Source organism: Myotis brandtii, unplaced genomic scaffold (genome assembly GCF_000412655.1).
Source record: "Myotis brandtii unplaced genomic scaffold, ASM41265v1 scaffold326, whole genome shotgun sequence".
NCBI classification, from domain to species: Eukaryota; Metazoa; Chordata; class Mammalia; order Chiroptera; family Vespertilionidae; genus Myotis; species Myotis brandtii.
In genome coordinates this window covers 906,783-933,772 of record NW_005362534.1, presented here as the reverse complement: position 1 = coordinate 933,772, position 26,990 = coordinate 906,783, and the positions used below count along the sequence as shown (strand labels likewise).

The 26,990-nt window shown below is 43.9% G+C and overlaps 2 protein-coding genes across 2 annotated transcripts in view; one reads left to right on the top strand and one right to left on the bottom strand.

Annotated features, from left to right (window-relative positions):
• The window catches only part of MAP3K15 (mitogen-activated protein kinase kinase kinase 15), a 76,275-nt gene extending 63,646 nt beyond the window's left edge, over positions 1-12,629 (top strand). The window contains exons 20-30 of the mRNA XM_005870979.1: positions 2,806-2,989; positions 4,228-4,366; positions 4,917-5,106; positions 5,798-5,983; positions 6,923-7,028; positions 7,989-8,098; positions 8,156-8,211; positions 9,773-9,889; positions 11,003-11,093; positions 11,176-11,252; positions 11,757-12,629. Coding sequence (XP_005871041.1) covers positions 2,806-2,989; positions 4,228-4,366; positions 4,917-5,106; positions 5,798-5,983; positions 6,923-7,028; positions 7,989-8,098; positions 8,156-8,211; positions 9,773-9,889; positions 11,003-11,093; positions 11,176-11,252; positions 11,757-11,844 — 1,344 coding nt within the window. The 3' untranslated portion in view covers positions 11,845-12,629. The remainder of the gene's footprint in view (positions 1-2,805; positions 2,990-4,227; positions 4,367-4,916; positions 5,107-5,797; positions 5,984-6,922; positions 7,029-7,988; positions 8,099-8,155; positions 8,212-9,772; positions 9,890-11,002; positions 11,094-11,175; positions 11,253-11,756) is intronic.
• PDHA1 (pyruvate dehydrogenase (lipoamide) alpha 1) lies at positions 12,087-26,207 on the bottom strand. Its single transcript, XM_005870949.2, has 11 exons — positions 26,041-26,207; positions 22,097-22,156; positions 21,377-21,550; positions 20,487-20,613; positions 19,523-19,614; positions 18,668-18,760; positions 17,733-17,888; positions 17,275-17,346; positions 15,120-15,187; positions 13,809-13,917; positions 12,087-13,116 (listed from the first exon to the last, which is right to left on the bottom strand). The coding sequence occupies exons 1-11, from the start codon at positions 26,095-26,097 to the stop codon at positions 12,952-12,954; spliced, it is 1,173 nt and encodes a 390-aa protein (XP_005871011.1). The 5' UTR covers positions 26,098-26,207; the 3' UTR covers positions 12,087-12,951.
• Positions 26,208-26,990: the final 783 nt, after the last annotated feature.

Here is a 26,990-nt window from a genome sequence, read left to right as displayed (position 1 = left end):
AGACTGGACAAAAATCGTGCACCTATGGATGAGGACAGTGGGTGGGAGTGAGGGCGGAGGGGGGGGTGGGAGCTGGAAGGAGGGGAGTTTGGGGGGAAAAAAGAGGAACAAATGTAATAATCAGAACAATAAAGATTTAATTAAAAAAAAATAAAAAAAATAAAAGGAACACCTGGCAGCCTCCGTGTCACTGAGCCTTAATACCCTGGTTTGTACAGCCTGTAGTTAATGGGGACTTCTATTCCCAGCTCTGGAATCCTGGGATGGGGGCTCTGGTGTGGGGATGGGGCCCCTTGTTCCTTAGGAGCTGGCTCTGCAGAGACCATCTCCCTCCTGATTAAAAAAGTATCACATGTGGGTGTTGGACCAGCCTGTTCTGTACCTCTGCCCCTCCTACCAGTCTCAGTGTGCTTTCTTATTTACCTCTCTAGTTGTAGGACTTCTATTCAGCCAGCTTTTAGGTGGTTCTGAATGATGGTTGTTCTGTATTTTGTAATTTTGATGTGGTTATGGGAGGCGGCGAGTACAGGCACTTACCTACGTCGCCATCTTTTCCTATCTAGAAAGCTACTATTAAATAACATCCCCTGTGTTCTATTTGCAAAGGCTGTAGAAATTATTTCTGGTATCTCTAGAATCCTTTAGGAAATTTTCAAGAAACTTCTGGGAAGTGTCTTAAACAAAAGGATCTGTTTTCCCCCAAAATGACTATTAAGAATTTAATTGTATCCTCCAAAAAAAATGTATTGAACATCTAATCACTAGCACCTCAGAATGTGACCTTATTTGGAAATAGAGTCTTTACAGAGGTAACAAGTTAAAGTGGGATCAATTATATGGGACTAATCCTATATGACTGGTGTCTTTATAAAAAGTGGAAATTTGGGCACAGAGCGAAGATGATGTGAGGAGACAGAGAGAGAAGGTCTTGTGAAAGTGGAGGCAGAAATCAGAGTGATGCATCTGCAAGCCAAGGAACGCCAAGCACTGCCAGCCACCACCAGAAACTGGGAAGAAGACAGGCAGGGTTCTACCCTAGAGCCTTCAGAGAGCGAGCTTGGCTGTGTTGACACCTTGATTTCAGACATTTAGCCTTCAGAGCTATGAGACTAGATTTCTGTTCTTGTAAACCACCCACTTTGTAGTACTTGGTTATGGCAGCCCTGTGAAACTAAAACAGGACCTTTGAGTTAACAGCAAAGCGCCCTTAAAAGTAATGTGCTGCCAGGGTGCCACCCATGTTTGCTCTTTTCTTTCTGAGACCCAGGTGACGAGCCACCCCTTACTTTGGGTTCCTGTTCTGAATTTTTGTCTCTGGTCCCCCTAGTGCCCTCATGCCCCCACCTCTCAGGTAAAGAATGCTAACTGTAATGCACCCCGCATTTCAGATCTTGGGGGTTCAATTCCATCCAGCTTTAGTGTTCTCAAAATCCAGAACTTATTTTCAATATTTTACTTTATTGTGGTAAGAGCACTTAATGTGAGATCTACTCCTTAACAAACTTTTCAGTACACAGTACAGTCTTGTTGACTCCAGGTATGATGTTGTACAGCAGTTCTCTAGAACTTTCTCATCTTACTTAACTGAACCCTTATCCCCGTTGGTTAGTAATTTCCCACTCCCTCCCCCAACCCAAACTCTCCAGCCCACAATGAGCAGGGCATCAGAGATGGTTACTGCACCCTGGTCAAGGGACTTGGGTATGAGAAGTCAAAAGGCCATTCTCTGCAGCACCCAGATCTCACTTAGGGGAGCAAGGGAGGCCAGGCCAACCCCCTGAGGTGCCAGGGAGCTGGGAATGGGGTGGATCTGGAGTCCAGAAGGGCTTACACCCAGGGCTTGACAGCTGGGCTCTAAAAAGATGCAGGGAAGATTATGAACTTTTAAGACAAAAAGTCCTCTAAGGGGAGTCACCCCTGATGGGCACCATTATGCAAGATGGATGAGCAGGACTTGTGGAAGCATTCTCATGTCACATTGACGTGACAGCTCAGCCCCAACTCCTGCTCCCCTCCAAGCCACAGGGACAGAGGGTCTTTAGCAGAACAAGGATGAGCTGAAGCAGAAACTGTAGCAGGAGCCTGAAGAGGAAAGGGCAGTGACCCTCCTTCAGCCAGTTGTATCCCAGGGGGATAAGGGTGTGGGCCATGAGGTACCAGCCTCCAGGTTTGGTCTGCACATGGTTTGCAGCTGGAGGTGGGGGATTGGGGCTGTGAATGCACTTAAAGTTGAGTGGGCCGTCCTTTGGGATTCTGTGCATCAGGGAACAGACCACAGATACCTTTGAGCCCCCTCGGTTAGAGCATCCTGCTGCAGACTACGGTCCTAGCCTCATCCTCAGGTATCTTTTGTGTAACAAACCACCCCAAAACTATAGAAGCTAAAAACAACCACTTTATATTTCGATGATTCTGTGGGCTAACCATTGGCTCTCCCTCTGGTCTTACCCAGGCTCAATCATGTGCTGGCTTGGCTGGGGCAGGATGCTCTTGGAGGCCCTCGTCCACATGGCCCTTCACCCTGGGTGTTCCCCCAGCATAGTGGTCTCAGGGCTCTGAGAGGACTGCAACAGAAGCCCCAAGGTCTCCTAAGGCCTAGGCTCTGAAACTGCTCCAGCATCATTTTCTCCACAATCTGCTGGGCAAAGTCCCAAGAGGCCATTGTGGCTTGGACACGGGTACCAATCATTGAGGCTGCTATGCTTCATCCATCCCCAGCCCCTCAGAGCTTTGTATTGAAGGTGTATACATTTGTTTTCCCTGGGGCCTCACTGTCACATTGGTCACCTCTCCCTCAAAATGCAGGTGGGGTTGTTTAAGATCCACCCTGAGATTCCAGAAGTCCTTTCAGTTGAAGCCAGAGTCTTCCTTTTATCCTGTTTTGAGCCTGATCCCCACAAACGTGCCACTGCCGCTGACCTGCTCAAGAAGGATTTCTTAAGGCAGGTGAACAAGGGCAAGAAGACCCGAATTGTTTTCAAGCCATCAGGTGAGGCCTACTAGGACAGTTGGGTGACCCCCTGGGCCCCTGGGTTCTCTGTTGCTCAAAGAGTGCCAGCTCTCCAGAGTACTAAGTGAGCCACACTGCCTATTTTCATAGAAGAGTCATGGGGGTGGTGCAGCAGGTGTGGGGTTGTCCAAACACAGCCAATGAATGTGATTTCCTGACAAGGACGTAGGGAGCCCACCTTGTTAAAGTCTTTTTGGGGATTGTGCCAAGGAAGGATGCCAGAGGGGCCCTAGCTGGGGTTTTGTGTCTTCCCCACCTGCAGGGCCTGGCATTTCATTTTTGGAGCCTGGCCTATTCCCTTACATGGCTCCTGACCTTGATTAAAGGGCATGTCAGAGGAGTTTGCCTATAGTGGCTGTCTTGTAGCCCACAGCCCATTATAGCCAAGTGACCCCTTCTAGGGCAATAAGTCCTGCTGGCAATGACTTAAGAGTAACCCCGGCAAAGGAAGCCCTTTGTTCTCTTTTCCCTGGTGTAGATAGAATCTGACTGCAGGACAGTGTGTCTCAGCATCTTGTTCTCAGAGCATAACTAGCTACATCAGTGTTTCCCACGGGCTGGTTAGAACCCAGAACCCCAGGCCCATCACAGACCTGCTGAAGCAGAAGATACATTTCACCAGGATCTTTGGGCATCTGTTTGCAGTTTGAGCAGCAGTCTTAGCAAGCCCAAGCATATGTCCTCTCTGAGACTCCCCATCTTTTTCTGAGGGACAATTCTCCCAGCCTACTGCCTCCCTCTCTGAGCCTTCTTCCTCCCTCAGAGCCTCCACAAACATTCTCCCTCACTGAGCCCCCAGCCTCCATCCTTTTTTAGCTCCCCCTTCTCCCTCTCTGAGCAGCGCCTCCCCCAAGCAACTTCCCTCTGATCCTTTCCCCAGCATTTTTCCTGAGTCTCCCACCTTAGTGTTGTCCCTCTCTGAGCCTCCCCATAAGCATCCTCCCTCTCTGAGCCCCCCACCCCACAAGCAACTTCCCTCTGATCCTTGCCCCAGCATTTTTCCTCAGTCTCCCACCTTAGTATTGTCCCTCTCTGAGCCTCCATCCTCCCTCTCTGAGCTTCCCTTCCAGCATTGTTTTCTGACCCCCACAGCATCCTCCTCCTTGTGTGAGCCTCTCCTTCAGCTTCCTCAGTCTCTGAGTCCTCCCTTCTGCACACTCTCTAAGCCTACCCCTACCTTTCTGAGCCTCTGCCCCTTTATGTTTGCCCCCACACAGCAAGTTCTCAGGTCACATTGGGGGAATTCGTGGGCTCAAGCAGCAGAGAACATAACCGTGGCCCCCTGGAGTTGGACGCCCAGCTCAACAGGTTAGAAAATGCCTGGGAGCCCATGCATGGGCTCTGCAACCTGCTCAGGTACTATCTGCCCTGTCCTTCTGCTGTGGGCCTGTGAGAGCTGCTCATTCATGGGGTGACGGAGGGGCGGGGTGGTTACAAAATACGTACCGGGTCAAAATCAGATGGACTTGAAGGGCTTTTGTTTCTTTCTGCTAGATCTGTAGGGTGGCAGGGGGTAAACAATGCAAGAGGGAGGGCAGTGTGTTCTCTCACTGGTCTTCCCCCTCCTACATCTCCCTTCCTCCTTCCCTTGTCCCCTTCTCTCTGGTCTCTCGCCCTCTTCTCCCGCCCCCTCTTTCCTTGCCCCTTCCGCCTCCCCAGTTGCCCCTCATTATCCCTTTAACCCCCTCCTCTCCCTTCCGTCTCCCTTCCCCCTTTACCCACCCTCTCCCAACACTGCTGCTAAGAGAGAAAACACGCTGCATCTCTCCTCCATCAACCTGCCTCCTGTAATTTTATCTTGAAGTTGACACTGCAGAGTCACCTCTTAGTTCCTCCCCCATGGGGTCCTAGAATACCAGCTTTGCTCAGGACACAGGGGTTGTTTGTCACCTGTGTTTGTCCGCAGGGTTCAGGATGACAGCTGGATCACAGAAGACCTGAGCACAGAAGACCAGAACTCAGCCTTGAACCCCAAGGACAGGGACCCGGATCTCTTCCTGCTGCACCAGGACCAAGAGTGTCGTGCCATCCTATGCAAAATACTCTGGAATGGGCAGGACCTGTTGGCTTCCAACCTGCAGGAGTACCTGGTTCAGGTACAGGCTGGGTGGAGTGTGTCCAGGTCCAGTGGGACTGAGGTTCCTGCTACCCTGGAACATTTGCAGTTACAATAATCACCATAAGTATTTCCCAATGTCCATCCCTCCAACAAAACAAAAGAAAATACATGGGAGGGGGGAGAAACTGCTGAAACCATGTGCCTAACACTGCAGTGAATCCAGCCATGCCTGGGTCGGTGATGCTCCCTGGTGGCAAATAAGCCAAATGGCAGCACAAAGCCCAGGAGCTCAGAGCCCTTGAACCTGCTCTAGAGCAGCCAGTTTAGGGAGAAGTTATTTTAGATAAGGAAAGGTCCTTTCAGGAAGAGGCCACTGCCCCACTCTGTCCCTTTTGAGAAAGCCTTGTTCAAGGCAGGGTCTTAAAAGGGGTTAAGGATGCCAGAAACATTCCTAGGCGGGCTTAGTGGCATGTGTGTGGGGGCCAGCGACGAGGGGGGGCCCCATAACCCTCTAACAGAAAAGATGGAGAGAATTCCAGGAAGAGAGATCCCATCTCACCTGAGGCAGCCACAGTTCTTTAGCAAATGCACAATGGACAATCTAGTTAATCTAGTTTCCCACAATACTTCTTGAATTTTGCTTCGTTTCTCGGACTTACTCAATGAAAGTGATTTTGTGTGTGTGTGTGTGTGTGTGTGTGTGTGTGTGTGTGTGTGTGTGTGATTAGAATTCGGAAGAACCGCACCTCTCAGTCGACCACATCAAGCAAATAATTTGGATCCTGAGGGACTTCATCCACTCCGAGGAGCGTGGAGTGATGGCATCCAGGATATCAGAGCTAAAGGTGGCCCTGAAATTCGACAGCTTTTTACTCAGTCAGATTCATCTGATACTGTTTGGATTTCAGAATGTTGTAAGTACTCTATGTGGCCCTAGAGAACATACCAGAAAGCAGGAAGCCCACTGAAGCAGCTCATAGCCAATCCCATGGGGATCAATTACCATCTTCTTTCACAGTCCCCATCTCTTCTCACCTGTTGACACCCAAATCTGGGTTTCAGTTCTTTTAAACATTGAATATGCAATTGCAGGGGGTTTAAGCTTGTGTCTGCCCAAACAGAGGAGTTGTTTCAGATCTGAGACCATGTCTGCCTGAGCTTTGGTGTCCCAAGCCTCCAACACAGAGCCTGAGGTTTCATAAGTGCTCATTGAATAAACAATGAAGAGGCCCAGTGCAGTACATTTGATCACCATACCCATCTCCTAGCCAGTGGTCGGCAAACTGCAGCTCTCGAGCCACATGCGGCTCTTTGGCCCCTTGAGTGTGGCTCTTCCACAAAATTCCACGTGCAGGCGCGCACATACAGTGCGATTGAAACTTCGTGGCCACACTCAAGGGGCCAAAGAGCCGCATGTGGCTCATGAGCCGCAGTTTGCTAACCACAATCCTAGACCCCAGCAGGACTTAGGGCAGTGGTTCTCAACCTTCCTAATGCCGCGACCTTTTAATACAGTTCCTCATGTTGTGGTGACCCCCAATTTCATTGTTACAAATTGAACATAATTAAAGCATAGTGATTAATCACAAAAACGATATGTAATTATGTTTTCCAATGGTCTTAGGCAACCCCTGTGAAAGGGTCTTTCGACCCCCAAAGGGGTCTCGACCCACAGGTTGAGAACCGCTGACTTAGGGTCAGCTTGGAGACTCAGTCGAGAAGAAACAGAAGTAGGGTAGAAATGCAGAGCAGAATGGTGAACACTCTATCTCAGAGAGTAGAAATTAGAATTAGTAAAAACTTATTTCTTAGAAGTACAGTGGACCAGAAATCTGCATTTTTGTGTTTTATAGGTGAGTAAAATGTTGAGGCACCACTTAATTAACGTCCAGTGGCTGTGTGCGATGGATATCATCATCCAGCGAGTGGTGATGGCTGCAGTCGTCATTCTTATCTCAGGTAAGTGCCTGCTTCCCAGTCAAGGTCAGCTTCAGGCTATGGAAAAGACCAGAAATGTCTATCCCCTGTGCTCAACAATTGTGCTCTCTTTCGCATCTTGGCTATACTTCCTTGCAATAAAGCAATACTGTCACAAACCCTATGGGGCTAAGATTCTGATTCTAAGAATTTCTCCTGCGCTGTATTTCTGTGCCTAACCGACACTAAACTCATGATCTAAAAGTTAGCATAAATGCTACAATACATCCTTAGGAACACTTGCTGGTTGGTTGAGAATTGAATGGTGGCATCTCCTCAGAATCACCGTGTGGTAACTCTAGATATCTTTTGCTCTTGTCAACTCTGTGTTAGAGCTGCTTACTATTCAAGTTGATTCTCTTTCTGTGGTGACTTCTTCCTGCAAAGGAAGGTTTGTAACACTTGTGTTGACACTGCCATTTCCTCTCTGGATTTTGCTCCTTCCGTCTTTTGCCTGCTCCCCTGAATGCATGGGAGCCCTGCTCAGCTTCTAGCTTCCGGGAGAAGCTCTTTAATCCCCAGGACTGCATTACTCCCTGCTCCAAGTAGGCAACTTTCTGTAGTAAATGTACACAGGCCAGGTTGGAAGCCTAGTTGTACCTTTTTAAAACTCCCCTTGGCTAGCTAACCTAACATCTTTAAACCCCCGTTTTCTCATCTTTAAACTGGGGGTGATCACTTTTGCACTGCCAAGAACTGAGTGAAATAGTTCCTCTCCGTTTTAAAAATCCCAATCCCAATCCAGTGTTGCATTGGCAGGGCCAGCTTCTGAACAGCCCTGTTTGCTGGCCCTGCCAATGCAACACTGTATTGGGACATAAAAGCTACAGGAGGCCCTGGTCTTGTTGGAAGGAGCGAAATCAAGAGAGGAACATAAAAGCTTTTTTGTTCCTCTGGTCTTGTTGAACTGTGGTCCTTTCTTCTTCTTCCATGATTGCACAGAGCTCCGAGCCCACTTTGAGGCCACCGAGGAAACAGAAGGGGTGAATGAGGACCCAGATGAGGTGGACCAGGATGGTCCCCCAGCAGACCCACCTGGAAGTGAAGCACGTGCAATACATGGAGGTACCAAACCCACTTCAGCACTTGTCCAGGAAGCCCAGTACCAGGAGCTCCAGCAGGATCTGAGCCTCCAGCTGGACAGACTGAGGCGGGAAACCGGCAGGTCAGTAAGGGTGGAACAATGACCTGGGCCAGCAAGGCAATTGATTTAGTTGTTGAGTACTTCACCCAGGTCTCAGAAAAGAATCTTCACCACCAGGGAACTGGGCAAAGGGGTATTCTCAGTTTCAATGGACAGATTAAATGCCTCCCTTTCTTTAATATTGGAAATCCAGGCCGCACAGCACTTAGCCGTATTAAAGGCAGCAGCATCTTGGAGTTTTCTGTGTCTTTTTGCCAGATAGGAACCCTGGCATGGCCTGTTGGTACAGCAGTGGACATCTGTAGCCCACCCCTACAGAAGTAGCCAAGTTGGGGACTGGTTAGCACTCTACTATGGCAGTTGGCCCATAACCCTGACCCCAAGGAAGTTTGACCTTACCTCTTTGAATCTCTTCCTTGTGGTTTATCATGATCCCTCGGCAGGCATTCATGGACTGCCTTCCCAGCCAAGGGACCCTGGCACTGTTATGAGGGTCCCCCAAGAGCCGGTCTGTTTTATTCACTTCCTGGCACATAGTAGGTGCTTAATAAAATGATTCCTGTTTGCACTAGGGAAATCATATCATCAATGGATTTATGGAAAGTATAAGCCACAGCTATAGCAAATTAGTTGGTATTGGTTCCAAATGATGCTTTTTTTTTGGCCCCATGATCATCCATAATGTTGATTAATATTTAATGGGGAGAGATTAGGTGCCAGGTGTACATATTTTGGAACAGAAGCTGTATACACCCCTAGGGATCTCTAACGTTGAATCTTAGGCAGATCTAATCATTTTTTTTTAGGAAGACCTGGAGTCTTAATGAACTGGTGGTGGTGGCAAAATTTTTAAAGTTTTTGAAATACGACAAATGTGAAAGTTGATAGTAATACTTAGCACTTTAAAAATGTTTTTCTGATAAAGTTTCTAATTACCAATTCAAAAGAATATTGTATATAGGTTCAAAGGTTATTCTCTACTGTTGATGTTACCAGTCTCCGTAGAATTAGGAATTAGTAAATAGCAGCCAGCACAATTGCAAATGCCTGATAAACATTAAATCCCTACAAAGCATGACTGTCCTTGCAGTATGGAGGTGCTTTAGCTGTCTTGGGGGCAGAGCAGGAAGATGATACCTACTGCCCAAAGCAATATTGCCTGGGAATAACTGGTCTGTATGAGCATCTGTGAGACCAGTTCCTGTACAGCAGGCTTCTATCTCCTTGGCTTAGTCCCATGAGAGGAGGAAAGAGCTTGACTACTAGTTTCAGTAACTTAACCTGACTTAGGGAAGACAAGTTAAAGTTATCAGATCATTCTGGCTAAGTTCCACTGGGTTATCTTGGTCCATAGCATATTTTGAGAAAAAATATACTCCCACCCTGAGTCTTTTTGTTCAAGGGGAGGAAACAAGGAATTTACTCATGTACAGACTGAAACCTGTTCACAAAACTTTGAAGAAACTATACTGACCATTGGGATTGTGCTTTTTTCTCAATCTTTAATGTTAAAGACATATTTGAGTTAAATTGAATGGTGTTAGACTCTCTGGAATGATGGCTTTTTTTTTTTTTAAACCAGACTTTTGAAAAACCTACTTCAAGCAGAGAGAGCACACAAGAATCTTATACGGCAAAGCCTGAAACAGCAAAGTCAACAATTGTGTGACTTTCAGTCACAATTAAGATCTAATGGTGAGTGACTTTCTACTTGCTCTGACTTAAGTCTGAGAGATAATTTAACAGCTAATATTCTAGCCCTAGCCAGTTTTGCTCAGTGGATAGAGCGTCGGCCTGTAGACCAAAGGGTCCCAAGTTCAATTCCAGTCAAGGGTATGTACCTTGGTTGCAGGCTCCTCCCCAGCCCTGGTCGGGGCTTGTGCAGGGGGCAACCAATCGATATGTTTCTCTCACATTTATGTTTCTGTCTTTCCCTCTCTTTTCCACTCTCCCTGGAAATAAATGGAAAAATATCCTTGGGTGAAGATTAACATAAAAAAATAAAAATTAAAAGCTAATATTCTAGTTAACCGTGACACAATTTAGATTATTTTCTAATTAATCACTAAGTATTCCTTTAGATTCCGGAATACTAACCAATAATAAAAAGGAACTACTGGTACATTAAAAACAGAATGACTCGCAAAAGTGCTATGCTAAGTGAAAAAAGCCAGATTCAAAAGGCTATATACTATGACTCCATAAATATAGACTATTTATACAATATTCTGTTAAAGGCAAAACTATAGGGACAGAAAACAAATCAGAATGGGCAGGGGGGATTGATTACAAAAGATGTGGCTCCTTGCTACACATCTTGGGGTGATGGACATTTCTGTATCTTGATTGTAATGGTCACATGACTTTGCTGCATACCTAAAAGTGGGTGGTTTACTGTATAAGTTACACCTCAGTAAACCTGCTTTGTTCATTCTGTGCTGCTTACAAAAGGGCTACAGCTACCTCTTGGAATGTGAATGGATGAGGCCTGAGACAAAAATCCCACTAAAACATATTTCCTCCTTTGATTTCCAGTGCAGTTAGGGATGTGACTCCTGAGAAAAGGCATTTTAGAGATGGGAATAAGTATTTAAAGTGATACATAACCAAGTTCCAAACTAGCTAAAGGTCACAGGTAAGGATTATTTGACTCTGGACTATTGTACACTGTGTATTAGAGCAGCTGAGACAGGCTCGATCCATTTCCTTTTCACATCACATTTACATTCTGGAATAGTTTATTTCCTTGTCACTGTTCAAGTTTTATTGTTACACATCAATATACAATAAAACAAACTTCTAATTACTACAGAGAACCCAGATTGTCTTGTGGGCAGAGAACGTATCAAGAGTTTGTAGACTGGTTGCAAATGCAAGGAGCAGATGCAAATACTATTGAAAAGGTAAATTTATACCCCCAAAAAAACAATCCTATGCTATTATCACAAAGGTGCTTACTTCCTATGTATTTGATCTGTATTTCAGATTGTTAAAGAAGGTTACAAACTTTCTGATATTCTTAATGACATCACGAAGGAAGACCTCAGATACCTTGGTCTACGGTAAGAACAGCCTCAGAACACTGTACAATAGAAAACGACTTTTTTCATATGATTATGCTTTTAAATACAGTAGAAAACAAAGTGCTGCTACCTTTCCCCCTTCATTGAACTTAATTCCTTTTTCTATGGTTTAGAAAACTCTAAACTCTGCAGTTTTCCCAGGTTCAAGTTGGGAGTAAAGCCAAGAGATGGCAGAAGCCAAAGGCTATGTAGGAAAAGCAGGAAGGCGAAATAAGCGCTCTCCCCATTCCATGCTACACCAAAACATATCTTTAAATTACCTCTAAGACAATGTCCCACTCCTGCTGGGGCACAAATGTCACCTCCATGTGTGAAAAGAACATATTTCTATTTTAACTAAGTTTTTACAACGAGAGAAGAAATCTAGACAAGCCTAGAATTATATACTATAGTTTTTGCTGTAAGGGCTCCTAAAGAAGTATTCTGTGGTGTTGCTTTGAAGTTTTCTTTTGACTCTAAAGAAGACTCTTTTTTGTTTCGTAGTGGTGGGCTCCTCTGCAAGCTCTGGAGTGAAGTCTCCCAGTACAGAAGACAGACTCAGGGGGCCCCGGCGACCCAAGATGAGGGTTAATCAGTCAGCAAAGCCAGGGGACAGAGGGAGCAATGAGCCCACATCTTTGTTGTTAAGTTTCTCATACAGATACACATAAAACACCATGAATAATTTAAAAAATTGAAGTCCTAAAGAGTTAAAGAACAGAGAGGGAGCAAGGAGCTGATATCTTTGTTGTTAAAGTTTCTCATAGACACATAAATCACCATGAAGAATTTAAAAAGTTGAAGTTCTAATGAGTTAGAGGACAGAGAGGGAGCAAGGAGCTGACATCTTTGTTGTTAAAGTTTCTCATACAGACACACATAAAACACCATAAACAATTTAAAAACTTGAAGTTCTAAAGAGTTAATAAAATGTTTTCACTGGCTTTCATGTTTTATGCCTCTGTTTATCAACATTTTAAAGGTGAGTAGAACGGTATGTATTATGAGAACAGTGATTGTGAGCCACAGTTTTGATGTCCAGAGTATTATGGAATTCTTAAAAATTAATTTTAAGTTACTTCAATGAAAAAAATCAGCACATCCTATATAGCACTTGCTGCAAAGATAAAACAATAGGTGTTTAACAAAAAGGCTAGGAATCAGTTTTAGGTTATAAGTTAATAGTAACTGGTTAATTGCACTTTAAGTTATTTGACCTTTGAAATGATTGTGAAGTAGTCCTATTTAAAAATGGAACTGTCCTACCCACTGCCTGGTTAGACAACTAAATGTTGTCTTATAGGCGTGTGTGTGCATTAATGTACGTTGTTGTTAGCTGTGGGGTTGGGCCAGACGGGGGAATGAGCCCCTACCCCCAAAAAATAAGGTGGCAGAATTGGACAGGCATACAAAGAATTGTTTTTCCTTTCAATAACTAAAAAGTACCTGTTAAACAGTGTACAAACTAGAGCAAATAGACTTTTTTAAGGAAATAATCTGAAGGAAGGTTAAAGCAAAGTCTGTTACCTATTTAGACCTATATAAATCTAACATAACCTTTAATGCAATACTGTATAAACCGCATGCAATTACTACCTTAATCTACATACATTCTATGGGTGATAACAACAAGAGTTCCTTATAGTTGCTGTCAAATAGCCCACTGAAGATGTAACCATCCATTACATGCAGTCTCCCATTAACTGATGGACTTAAACTTGATCCACTGATTTGCACCCCGAACTTCAAAAGGTGGCTCGTTGGAGTAGATGTGATAGCCTAGTTCTTCCAAAGGTGGTTCAGGATCAGCTGTAGCAAACTGGGCAGCATCCTCAATTTCTTTCCTCACTTCGACATCAATTTCCTAAAATCAGATTACAGTTCGAGATTTTTAAATAAACACAGTTTAAGTACCAAGCCGTTGTACTCTGATCCTGTCGCTAGTATAACTACAATTCTTCTAGTACTAATAAATAGCTGCTATAAAGACGTTATTTAACTAAGTGACACAATGATATACCCAGGAATATTTTGTAGTACAGACATCAACATTTAAAGTAATTATACTTTAAAGCCTTCAACATTTAAAACCTCACTCAGCCAGTGAGGCTCAGTGATTGAGCATCAACCTATGAAATAGGTCAGGGTTTGAATTCCCAGTCAGGGCACATGCCCAGGTTGCAGGCTCGATCCCAAGTAGGGGGCGTGCAGGCGATAGCCTATTGATGATTCTCATCAGTGATGTTTTTATTTCTTCTCCCTTCCTCTCTCTGAAATCAACAAAAATGTTTTAAAAGTAATTACACACACACACACTTCCTAGTGTAGAAACATGAATTAAAAAAATAAAAATAATCACCAAACTATATTTCTAGGAAAAAATAATTGTGCTCTTGGGAGGTTTTAACAGGCTTTGGACAATATGACTAATGTTCTGTGATAATAGATACTTTCCCATAAGGTAGTTCACTGAGGAATGGCAGCTATTTTTGTGTGGAGAAATATCGATTGCTCAGAAAGGAAAGCTCACTTTTAAACCACCAAAAGTAACAATACCTTTAATTCTTCAACACTGGCAAGATTGCTGTTCACCATTCTATCCTTGAGAAGCATGATAGGGTCACTCTTACTTCTTACTTCCTGAATTTCCTCTCGTGTACGATAACTACAGGGAGGGAAACACAGAAGTAGGTAAGAACAGTTCCAGTATAGCAGAGTTCTGTGATATATGGAAGTATGTTGCTGAGATGGAGCTCATCAATACCTATGTCACTGATGGAATGACAGAATTATATTTTCAAAGCATAAGAACTGAGCCTGCCATTTTGTAAGAGCTGCTTATATCTTCTATAGAAAACTCTATACTGGCAATTAATTCACCTGGCTTCCCCAGCATTGTGACCACAGAGACCAAGTCTTTCTTTGCATCTTTGATCTAGAGGTGGGTCTGAAGAAAGTGGAGCCTCTTTCTGTGTCAACTGTCTCACTCCCTTGAGCTCTAAATTTCACATAGGTGGGGACAGTGGCGATGGTTCTTGGTAGTGATAATCACAGACTTTGAAGCAGTAGAATGTCAAGCAGGAAATAAATGTGCCTTTCTCTTCTCCCTTAAGACCCTGGAGAAGTGTGGCCAGCAAAAACTTGCATAACAGGGTTTCCAATTCTTGAATCCCTGTAATACATCCTTGTCCCACGCATCATTTGAAATAACACTAAAAGGACTACCATTTTTTGAAAACAGAATTACAGAAAGTGCATTTTTCCATATAAGTTGCTCTTTATATTTTCCCTTAGAACTCCTCCACTCTACACTCAAAGGCTTGCTATGGCTTACTTTGACTAAATCTGCTATTATTGTGTCACTCTCTGGGACCACAGCATTATATGCCAGAATTTCTAATTGACACATAAAACTCCTACCTTCTAGTGTACCCTATCTCTTTGTGACTCATCTATTTCAACATACTGAATGCCCCCATGTGCCAGCTGGCCTCACTCCATACCAGCTAGAACATTTTCAAATTCTCACTTTAGAAAAAATAATGCCACAAAAGAATCTGGGGTAATGTCCCCCAATTTACTACACCATCAGACCTGCTTTATGGAAAAATTTCTCTCGGCAATTTTATTTTATTGCTGCTCATGCTAACATGTAGATATTATATAGTAGGGATTTTTCAGAATACTTTCTATATTGGAACCACTTTATTGGGAGGCACTGCTTTCCAGCCAGGACTCGTTTACTTGAAGCCAACTAGTGTTTGACTTCAAAAGCAAATGTTGAAATGCTTTGCTTTTTCATGTAAATAGCACCATTCATAGCACATCCCACTTTAGACACCATGCTCATATTTCCCATGACCATACCTGACTCCAGGATCACTCATGCTGTGTCCATGGTAACGGTAAGTCTGCAGCTCCATTAGTATAGGCCCCTAAAACAGAACCCAAGGGAGATTAGGCAAGACCACAGGCACAGCACACCAACAATCAATGGCCTCAAATGCACACACTTGCAGGATCAAACATATTCTCAACAGATCCATAAATCAGGTGAGTTGTCAGGAATTTCTTATTAGTTGACTGCTGCTTATCTGTTCTCATTTCTAATACAGATTGACTGCATGTTTCTTCATTCTCATTTTAAACAGGAACCTGCCCCAATTTGTTGGGAATCAAAAAGGCACTTAGCATATTACAGAGCCTACTGATGTTAAAGAATGTTTGTTCCAACAGTGTTGCATTTGTCACAGAATCCTATAAAAACAGCTTAAATTTAAGGAAGAAAAACCTATTGGGAAGCAGGTATGGCAGCAGAAAGGGGGATGGCATTTATCTTCAGGGTCACTAAGCTAGTCTTTCTCCTCCAATCACAGGTGACATCTATAAGCATACTGATCCTTTTAAAGCACTAGAGAAAAATACTAAAACTAACAAAATAATATTAAGGCAAATCTCCATGTGTACTGGAAAGCACAAAAGGACAGGAGAACTAAAGATAGGCTGGGGAGGTGAATTTCCACCTCACATCCATTTCAGGCATTGTTCCGTAGGGGTGAGCAACCAATCCTGCTGCATTCAGATCTGGCCAGTGTGTAACAAGAAGCTGGCAGGTACCCTGATACTTGACCCCATCTGTCTCTCTGCTGGGAGTTTGGCCAGCCTGGCTACAACCAGGTAGCTTGCTCATAAAACACTAGCTCCCTACAAGAACAACCCTTTCGGGAGGGAAGTGAATGTAGGATCTCTGGGCAGTTTGGTGTAGTAGTTAAAAAGGGAGATTCTGAGTCCAAGTGCTTGGGTTCCAATCCTAGTGTAATAGATACTAGCTATGTACTCTTAAGTATTCTGTTTCCTCATCTGCAAAACAGTAATAACCTAACTCAGAGTTGTGCCAATTAAATACTTAAATAATACTTAGTGCGTTACCTGACATATGTCAAGCGCTCAATAACTGTCACCTCTTCTTTCTGTTATGTCATCCAGCAGCCATTTGGAAGTACAGTGGGTTTGGTAAAGGGGGCGGTGATAAGGGGCTTTCCAGACCCTCCCCAAATCCAAGGTAAAGCTTTGGTCAGGCTGGGAAAGTCAACACATGCTACAAACCACTGATCCTGTTTCCATGTGGGGTTAGACCCCATAACTTCTTTCAGAAACTGGGAGGGGCACGGTATTCAGCTTCCAGGGCCTGGACCCCTAGTCCTGCAGTCCTGATGTAGACTGCTGAGCCTGCTGGCACCAACCTGCCATCTTCACCATGCTCTATTTTATTCTCGTTTTCTCTTCTTTAACTGCTCTGCATTTCCCAGCTGCTTTACCCCCTTTCTTTCATTTTCATCACTGCTAGCCAAATCTTAATTTACATTACTGCCCAGACACACATACAGAAGTCACTGAAAGGTGAACCTCTGGGCATGCTTTCTGGGCTGTGGAACATTGATGTAGGGAAAACATCTTTCCACTAGCTCTGATGGTACATATTCCTCATCAGGCCAACCTCACTGTCCTCTCCATTGCATAACTGAAAAGTCAAGATTCTTAGGACTGAAACAGCAAGACCAAGATTACATACTTCAACCATAACATTTAATTTATAGAAGACAAACTTATACTGAATGCCTATTATATAAGCAAAGTTCTCTGCTGAGCATTGAGGGGGTCCCCAATCTGTTCACTCCAGCTTATAGTTAATGGGGGGTTGGAGGCACATAATTAACCAAACCAAAAGGCAAACTAGGTAAAGTGTCATGATGAAGATAGAGACAAAATGCTGAGGAAGCCCTGGAAGATTTACCCCAAATGGGAGCAATGTGGAATGTTCCCCAGGAGGTAAGCTACCAAGACAACACTATTTATAAAGGGATCTGCTTCACTTGACTGGACTCTACTTCTATCTTATGCACCTCAGTCAGTAGCTACCCCTGCATACCTATGACAGACATGGGAGAGGCAATCTTTTAACTTTAAGACAGATAAACATCACTAGCAATCTCTAGCCCAGAGGCCTCAGATAAAGTCTTACCTTTCCAGCCCTACAATGGGCAGCTGCAAACTTTGTTGCCTCCCGGACACATAGGACATCCATTCCATCTACCTGTTAATACATGACAAAGGGGCAGAGTATAAATCAAACCGCCTAACAGCATTTTAACTCTACGTGAGCTGTTCCTGCATTAAGAAAATAGAACTCTTGCCCTGGGCAGTTAGCTAAGTGGTTAGAGCACCAGCCCACAGATCTTAAGGGTTGCAGGTTTGATCTCCTGCCTGTGAGGTGCATGCTGGAGGCAACCAATCGATGTGTCTCTCTCCCATTGCTGTTTCTTTCCCCCTCCTCTGTCCCTTCCACTCTCTCTAAAAAAATCAATGGGAAAAATATCCTCAGGTGAGGATTTAAAAAAACACACGAAAATACAACTCTTCAATTTGTCTGAAATTGTCAAGTACACACACAGAGGCATCGAGCCATGAAGGTGTCCTTACCCTCAGCCCAGGAATGAAGTCGCCTCTCTTGTAGTAATCAGTGCTGGCTGCTGCTCTCTCAACAGACGTTCCCATCCCATAGCGGTTATTTTCACAGATGAAAATACAAGGCAATTTCCACAAAGCTGCCATATTGTAAGCTTCAAATATCTGACCCTGGAAGTATACATAAGAAGTTCAAGTGAGTTCACTTTGCTATTTTTCTCAGATTTCATCCTAACAGTTGCTATTCTACCTAGCAGAGAAAGCTTTCATAAAGTATAAAAAGCCGCATCTACAACGAAGCTTCTGGTGTGTGTGTGTGTGTGTGTGTGTGTGTCGAGGGGGGTGGGATGGAGATGCAGCAAGCATCATCTTTTCCAATTAAGGGATGTGAAAAAGCAAACACCACTTGTTTCTGTGGGGCCAAGACAGTAGATAGACCAGGGAAAAGAGGAACACATAAAAATGTGTAGCCACCTAGTTTTATGCTTTACTATAAGTTCTAAGAGACTCAATGGATAACCAGAGTGAACCAGTATCTAAGAATCAGCATCCAGAGCAGGGCCTCACAGAGTGCCATCCACAGACTAGTGACGCCTCGGACCATGATCGGAGAAGCACACAGAGTCAAGGCTCAGAAACTATGAGAGGAGTTTGACAATGCCAAGGCCTCCCAGAGACTGAATCAGTACATTACATTACTGGTTTAGAATTGGTTTGCAATGGGTTCAAATACAAAAAGGTCCACAAAGTTCGTGAATCACTGAGGTACAGCAAAGGAGCTCCTTCACAGGAGCACATCCCTATAAAGCACTTATGAAATATGCCAAGAGGTGAATCTCTAATCTGGCCATAAAACCCAAATTTCGCTTGTCTATTTTAACTAGTAAATAATATCTTCTCTACAAACTGACCTATGAATAGACAACACTCTGAAAGAGACACATACTCACCTGGTTAGCAGCGCCATCGCCATACAAAGTCAAACAGACCTCATCTTTTCCATTATACTTACAGGCCAGAGCAATCCCAGCTCCCAGGGGCACCTAGTATTAAGGACAACCAAGAAAGGAAGCACAGAAATCCATGAGGGGAGAAATTAATGCTCTGAATTTTAACTCTTTGCCAGAAATCGAGATAGAAATTATACTGTCACTACAAACTCTCCCTACCCCAACCCTATCTATGCTTACCCCACCCCCAATATTAGAAATAAACCAAGAGAGTAAGATGAGTAATTATTATACTCTCAACTACTAAGCAGTAACATTTCTGAACTCAAAGATTCAATTAATTATGAGCCAAAAAAGAAACCTAGGCATAAAAAAAACATATTGTAGAAATCTCAATATATTAGAAAGTAAACCAAACAATCTAGATATGATTTTATGCTGTTACTTCTTCATTATTCACTAACTGATAAAAACAACTGAAGTTGGCATAGGGACTCTAAGTAAGCCCTGAGATGCTGACCATCTGCCTCTCCTGGTCTGACACCAGTATCAGCACTGTCTATAGTAGGAAGAAGTAGGGCCAAATGGATGTGACAAAGCAATGTACTTAAATATAAATAAAAAAAGTAAAGGTATAGCTCCACTGCTAGAGGCTCTTGCTTACTTATAAGTCATTGTCCAAATCTATTTATTAAATGATCAAACGGTAGGGTACGAAGCAATAGGTCTGTTAAGCACTCTAAGCTCCAAGAGTACTAAAATACAACAGAGGGAAGTTCGCTGGGGCATGAACTATTGTAAAGACAGAGATGAGGGCCAAATCTAGGAAAGCATGCAATCCCCATCCTCCACTACCTGAGCTCCAACGATGCCATTGCCCCCGTAGAAATTCTTGGCATACATATGCATTGATCCTCCTTTTCCTTTAGCACAGCCTCCTCTTCGTCCTAGAAATGGCAGCACACACACATATGCATCAAAGACCAAATATGCAAACAAAAGCACACCCAAACATTTACTTAAGAGGCTCATCCATCAGAACTCTAGAGGCCAATTAAGTTGTATAAGCACCTGCCCCTCTGTGCAAACATATATTCCTCCTTTTCTCCAGGTCCTTTTATAATAAAGGTCAGACTAGCCCCAGGTCCTAACCTTCCAGCTCTATCATCGAGTTCCCCTCAGATGTTAGGACTGGTTTGTTGCTTTTCCTTTGGCAGTTACAAACATTTGATTTCTCCTACACTGGCACACTAAATAGTTCAAGAGCCAAGGGGGACAAAGACAAAAGGAAATACTAAGGAGATTCCTAGAATTTACACTGTTTACCATGAAATGCTTCTACTCAATGACTGCTAGATTTCTACTGGCATGTCACAGTGATAATAAACACAATTCTGATTTCATAGAGCTAATCTTTTTAAACTTTAACCTGAAGGCTCAGATGACCTCAAAAATGGTCAGTTTACTCAAAAGGGAGAAAATGTTTGTATTTTTTAATTCAACATTTTAATATTAACTCATAAGGAGTTAGCACCTTTTTTTTAACATTTTTAAAATTGATTTCAGAGAGGAAGGGAGAGAGAGAAACAAATAGAAACATTAATGATGAAAGAGAATCATTGATTGGCTGCCTCCTGCACACCCCTATTGGGGATCAAGCCCACAACCCAGACATGTGCCCTTGACCAGAATCGAATCAGTCTGCAGGCTGACCTCTATCCACTGAACCAAATAGACCAGCGTGGGAGTTAGCATCTTAATAGGAGAGATTTAAAAACTGAATTCATTAATTTCCCCTTTTTGTAAATTAATAGCAAACCTGTAAGCTCTGCGAGAATTTCTCGTACAGAAAGCCCACGAGTAAAGGTAAAGCCATGAGCCCGATAGGCTGTGATCAGATGGTCTGTGGGATTTATGCCAGCTTCCATGCCCACACAACAAGCTTCCTGCATTAAAGGAAGAAGCATCAATTAATCAATACAATACACAGTTCTAGATAAAAGGTTTCCTAGACTAATATGAAACAATAACCTAGCTGAACTCTTCATTAATAACCACAGAAAGTAGCTCTATGATCAGAAACAGAGTGGAGGGTAAGGCCCAAGCAGAAGCCATACACTGCCAATCCACAGATGTATGTTTTCTTTGGGCTGTAAGGTGATTTAAAAAGAAATCCCGAATCAGCTGTCAACATTAAAATAGAAGGAATCTCACAAGAAAATCGAGTCTTCTGTCGTGTGTTGAAGAAATGAATAGGAAGCATTAGCCCCGTATTTCCATATGGGACCAACTGGCTGGAACCAAGTCATGACATCCCCTGCAAGTGGGACCTGCAGGGAACTTGTCTATTACAGTTCACCACCAGTCCTTGTCACACTGTCTTGTATAGCTAGCTTTCTTCACTCATTTATTCTACCTAGCTGGTCCCTGTAGGCATTTAAATTTGTAGTCCTTGGTAAAACCCTTTACCCCAAAAGTATATCCAATGCAGGTGATCACAAACCATAAAGGCATAGGAAATCAGCAATGTAATGCATGAATAGATTCTTTAGCATAAGCTGCATAGCACGTCTCACTCAGCATTTTCACTTTTATTGTACAATACCAGCCTGGAATCCTTCCAATGTGTAAGGCAGAGTAATAGCCACCAAGTAGAAGCCACACTTAAATTCCTAAATAACACAACTTTATTACAAAACTATCACTCACCTGACCATCACACAAGTGACAGAAACCACGAATAATTTTCTGTTTATACAGCTGATCTGCCTTTAACTCCATTCGGCGGACAGTCTGCATCATCCTGTAGTATCTGAGCCCATCCTCCCTGGTGAGCACCGTGGTGACAGGAGGGCCTTCTTCCAGCTTGTGAAGGTCACACTTCTGAAATGGAATCAGTTGTCTTCCAGTTACTACAATGTACACTGCCAGCCCCATTCTGAGATCTAACTCCATCACAAATAATATTTATCTCAAAAACCCACAGGGACATATCAGAAATGCTGCATATTGCTTCTGACCCCTTATATCATAAAGTTCACTATGTAATGGGATGGGGTACTGGAGGAAGGAAATCTTTCTAAGATGACTTTCACTGTAAACCCCTTGAAGTCAAATGAGTTATAGGTTGAAAGACAAACTTTCAAAGAAGTATTCAAAGAATCTTCTCACTCACAAGTTTTACCGAATCACATTCTAAACTTTGGAGTCTTTAATTTTTTTTTAGCTTGCCCTTCTTTCTACCCCAAACACCAGCAAGCTGCTAAGTAAGAAGTATAAATTTTTGCTAAATGTCTATGAACCTTTGATTCTAAAACACTTGAAAGAAAATGGTAAAAAAGCAAAAGTATCAAATGTTCTGTTCCAAGGGTAAAACTGTATATCAAAGGGGACCTGCAGAAAAGTTAACACAAGTAAAACACCTCTTACCTTAATTTCAAATGTAGCATCATTTGCAAAATTACGGGATGCCACCAGCACTCTGCTTGCCTTGAAAGACCAAAATATACAAATATATCAGTATTTTTATTCTGTTATTTTTAAAGTCATTACTATTATTAATCCGTTTGCAGGATGCCGTCCTGGAACTTGAATAAGCCCCAATATATTCACTGGCTTATCTCCCTTCTCTGCACTGCACTGAGATCTTGTCTTCCAAATGAATCCATGCTTTGGCCAATGAAACACGATTGTACCCCTATCTGAAGACAAACAGCAGAAAGAAAATGGGGGCAAAAACTAAACCAATCCACTTAATCACTTTGTTTTCAAAGAAATTACAGTGAGGATATAATGAAGTCAAAGGTCAAGTTGAAAAGACTAGATAATCTGTGCGCTTTGCTTATGCTACTTTAGTCGTAACCAGATATACTGAGCAAGCTTAAGCTTCACTTTAAGAATCATTTTTCAAATAAAACTATGATTCAATCTCTATTACAGGCAAACCACTTTTCTATGAAATGGATCTACAAGAAAAATATTTCAGAGTACTCAAAGTATGAGAAATATATTAGTGAGAAACGTGTAAGACAAAAGAAATGGTACTTAGCACTCCCTGACTTAAAAACAATGGACTTGAGGGTTGTTTTATAATGTAAACAGATTATATCTTGGGTAGGTTCCTCCTGAAGCCCCACAAGGGAGAGATGTTCTCTACAACGGTGTTCCCTTCTTGATGTTTGAGTGGCTGTCACCGCTCGGTGGGGTAAAAAGCTTTTCATTCTTATAATTGAACATACCTACTTGCAGCAAAAATATTCTATGTGATGGCTAAGGTACAGGTTAGACCATAAACATTGAACTAATTAGCATTATCGGACTATTTTAGCCACACTTTGGCACATTTTCACACACTGATGTGTAAACCAACATGACTTCTTTTCATAGAGACTTGAAGCACAATCTTCAGATGCCACAAAAAGTACTTTTGGCCCTAGCCGGTTTGGCTCAGTGTATGGAGCATCGGCCTGCAGACTGAAGGGTCCCAGGTTCCATCTAGGTCAAGGGCACATGCCTGGGCTGTGGGCTCCATACCCAGTGGGGGAGGGGATGTGCAGGAGGCAGCCAATCAATGATTCTCTCTCATCATTGATGTTTCTATCTCTCTCTCCCTCTCCCTTCCTCTCTGAAATAAAAAACAATTTTTAAAGTACTTTTGATATGTTCATAGTCATCCAACTTCTAATACTGGACTTCACCTTGGTGAGGGGTTAAGATTAACTGATAAATGTACCTCCAAGTGTACAAGCCTACAGGCAGAAAACTATTCTTATCTCTTTATCTATCAACATACCATTATCTAATAAAACCAACAAGTAAAGGCAATGATGTTGCTGGAGAGAAAAAAGCTTAAATACTAGAAACAAATGTTTCAGTTCAGTTAGAAGTAGAGAAAGTCCATTAAAATACCTAAGAATAAATGAAGAAAATTGAGAAATGTGGGAAGAAATGGAGCTGAGAGGGGTAAGGTGACAGACAAAAGGTTATATTTGGCAATCACAAAACAGATGTGTTATTTTTAGCAGTTAAAAAAAATATTGGGGATTTCCAGTAAAGATAGGGGAGTAGATAAATGCTATGCTCACCTCCTCCCATGATCATATCAAAATTACAATTAAATTATAGAACACTGAGAACCACCTGAAGACTAGGTTATCAAAAGCCCCATAATCCTATATAATAAAAGGCTAATATGCAAATAGACCCAACAGTGGAACGACCAGTCCAGTCGCTATGATGCGGACTGACCACCAGGGGTCAGAAGCTCAACATAGGAGCTTCCCCCTGGTGGTCAGCGCACTCCCATAGGGGGAGCACCACTCCCCCAGAAGCCCGGCTCAAGGCTGGTGAGGCTCAAGGCTGGCGAGCACAGCGGTGGTGGTGGCGGTGGTGGTGGTGGTGGTGGTGGTGGTGGTGGTGGTGGTGGCAGCAGCGCTAAGGACCCCTGGGGGAGATGTCCAACTGCCGGCTACCGGGCCCCCAGTCAAGAATATAAAGCCACATCAAGACTGGTAGGAGGGGTAGAAACACAGAACAGGCAGGTCCCACACCCATAGTGCAGTGATCAAGAATTGGGAGGGTTGGTGTGGCTCAGTTGGTTGAGGGTCATCCCATGCACCAGAAGGTCATGGGCTCACTTCCTGGTCAGGGCATATGCCCAGATTGTGGGCTCCATCCTGGGGGATGGGGGCAGCTGATTGATGTCACATCAATGTTTTTCTCTCCTCTCTCATCAATAAATAAAAATTTTTTAAAAAAAGAATTGGGAGGAGTAGCTTGGCTGCAGGTCTCCCCTGAGGAGCAACCATTCAAGTGAAAGAGAAAATATTTTTAAAATTCCAGATTCTACCAGTATAAGTGAAACATTTTACCTACTATTTAAAAAGTCAATAAAAAAAATACTGGTAGTAAAGATCTCACACCAAAAAAAGTCTCACAAAAGGAGTCATAAATACAAACAATAAGACAAAGAATAAAAATTTTAAATGAAACTTAATCTTCTGTGAAATAAAAACTTTGGTAACTCTCAACCTCATTCAAATATGAAATGACAGGTACTTAAGTTTATAAACAAAGTATAGGTCTATGATGATTCTAAAACCAACACATTGAACCCTCTAAGCAGCCTGTGTTAACACAACTGAAACCTGATGAATGAGCACACTAGAACCAAGAGCCCAAAGTGCACTGAGCACTCTGGGAACACATCAATTATTACAGCTTATAGAAACATTGGTTAGTGGATTTGCTCTGCTGCAAAAAGGGGGAACTATTAAACAGGGGTTCAGGCCACAGACACACAATCTAGGGTTAATACCTAGTTGTTTAACAATATTTCCCTCTGTGCCACATATGCAGGCAACAGGAAAAATACCCAAAATAGCCAAAAAGGGGGGTGGCTCAAAGTAAAGAGCATTAACTCTTTCACTCTCTTATCCTCATTAAAAAAATTAAATGAAAGAAATAGAAATGTTATACGTGGGGAATCCATTACCACTACAATAGTCTTCTCTCAACAAGAATTTCTGACGGAATGAAGCTACATTCCACTCTTGTTCTATCCAGTTAACAGATTACTGCAACTCAAAACTCAATACAGCCCAGCCGGTGTGGCTCAGTGGTTGAGCGTCGACCCATGAGCCAAGAGTTCCCGGTTTCATTCCAAGTCAGGGCACATGCCCAGGTTTCGGGCTCGGTCCCCAGTAGGGAGCGTGCAGGAGGCAGCCAGTTCAACTCTCTCACATAAATGTTTCTCTCCCTTCCTCTTCCTGCAAAATAAATAGAAACATATCCTCGGAGAGGATTAAAAATAAAAACACCTTGCCCAAGGTCGCAGGGCTAGTAAATGGTGAGGAAGCCACTCAGTCTCCGGATTCCATGCTCTGAACATTCTACACGGCCTCTGGGTCAAGAGGAATGTAATTAGGAAGACTAATTACAGCGGGGCCGGAGAGTGGGCAGGGGGACAGATGTAATACTACCAACAATTAAAAACATTTTTTTAAATGAGTGGACCGGGAAGGGTGGTCAACTGGAGACTCGAGAAGTCCAAGACCCCCTTCTCTGTCTGCAGTAAAACGCACGGGCAGATCTGGGGCACACCTAGCCCCGCGCCCGGAGCCGCCGCTGACCTCCAAGCGGCCATCGTAAAGCCCCCACTCCCACCCGGTCGGCGCCGGCGGCCCAACAGCGGCTCCTCCGCAGGCCAGGACAGGAACGCATCGCCTGGAGGCAAAATAAAGGCTCGCGGCTCCGGAAGCACTCCGCGGCGCCATAGTTACAGCCACACCGCGCGCCAAGGCCCGGCCCACTCTCCGGGTCCTCCAGCCTCGGCCCCACTCGCGCCATATACCGGGCGGCTCACGCCAACTCACCGGCTTCTGGGCAGCGCCCGACAGCACGCGGGAGACGGCGGCGAGCATCTTCCTCATGGACTGAGGGTAGTGGCAGGGCCAGCGACGCAAGCAGAGCGACCCAGGTGTCTCCTAGTCTCCTTCAGGCGCCCGGAGCGGAAGCCACGCCTTAGCCGCAGCGCGGAGTAATGGAGGCGGTGATACGTCATACTCCTCGCCGGGCCCGTGGACCAACCAGGACAGATCTCAGGGAATTCCCCGCCCACAGGAGAGGGCTGCAGCCGCCCATTGGGTGTCTGCGCCAGGGGGGCGGGGCTGAAGGCTATGGGGTCACCCCTTGGCGGGCGGGTGCGGAACCGTGACCCGAGGGCGCCTGCGTTGGGAAGTGGGGCCCCGCCTCCCGGACACGGGGGAAAAGCGCCTTCTTGGATTTAAAACCACAGAGTAGCCGCGTACGATTGGAAATCGTGCAAGCCAGTCCTATCGTGCGTCCAGTCCTGCCGGTGCCGCCTTCGCTCAATACACGTGATGATAAAAATTAGCAACATGGTCGGGCCAAAAGTCAGATCATCTGGTTTCTATAAATGGTTCTGCCGCTAACCGGTTTTTAAAGAGACCGTGCTTTAACAGTTGTAAAATGCTGCCCTGTCTACTTGACTAGGACCCAAAAATCGATTCCCCATGTAATATTGAGAGGTCAATGGGGAAAGCCTTTTGGCTCTAGTTATTGATTCACACACTCAACGTGAGCTAACAGCATGACGCGGCTGATGGTGACAGCACAAGAGACAACTCTAGGGTCTTTTCAGAGGAGTTCCCAGGTCAAAGTGCTAATTGTGTGCCAGCGGTATTGCACCTAGGTACTGGGTTCAGATTTAGGCTCCACGTTTTAAAAGGTGCTCGGGGAAAACGATAGCAGGAACTGGTGGCAGGAATCCTAAGCTCAGGTCTTTATCTAAATGCCCAGGCGC

Coding starts and splice junctions, on each gene's coding strand:
- PDHA1 (XM_005870949.2), bottom strand. CDS start 26,097: ATGAGGAAGATGCTCGCCGCCGTCTCCCGCGTGCTGTCGGGCGCTGCC. Junction 15,188..17,274: donor CCCATTGTAGGGCTGGAAAG/GTAAGACTTTAT, acceptor GTTCTGTTTTAG/GGGCCTATACTAATGGAGCT. Junction 13,918..15,119: donor ATGAGTGATCCTGGAGTCAG/GTATGGTCATGG, acceptor CCCTCCCTGTAG/TTATCGTACACGAGAGGAAA.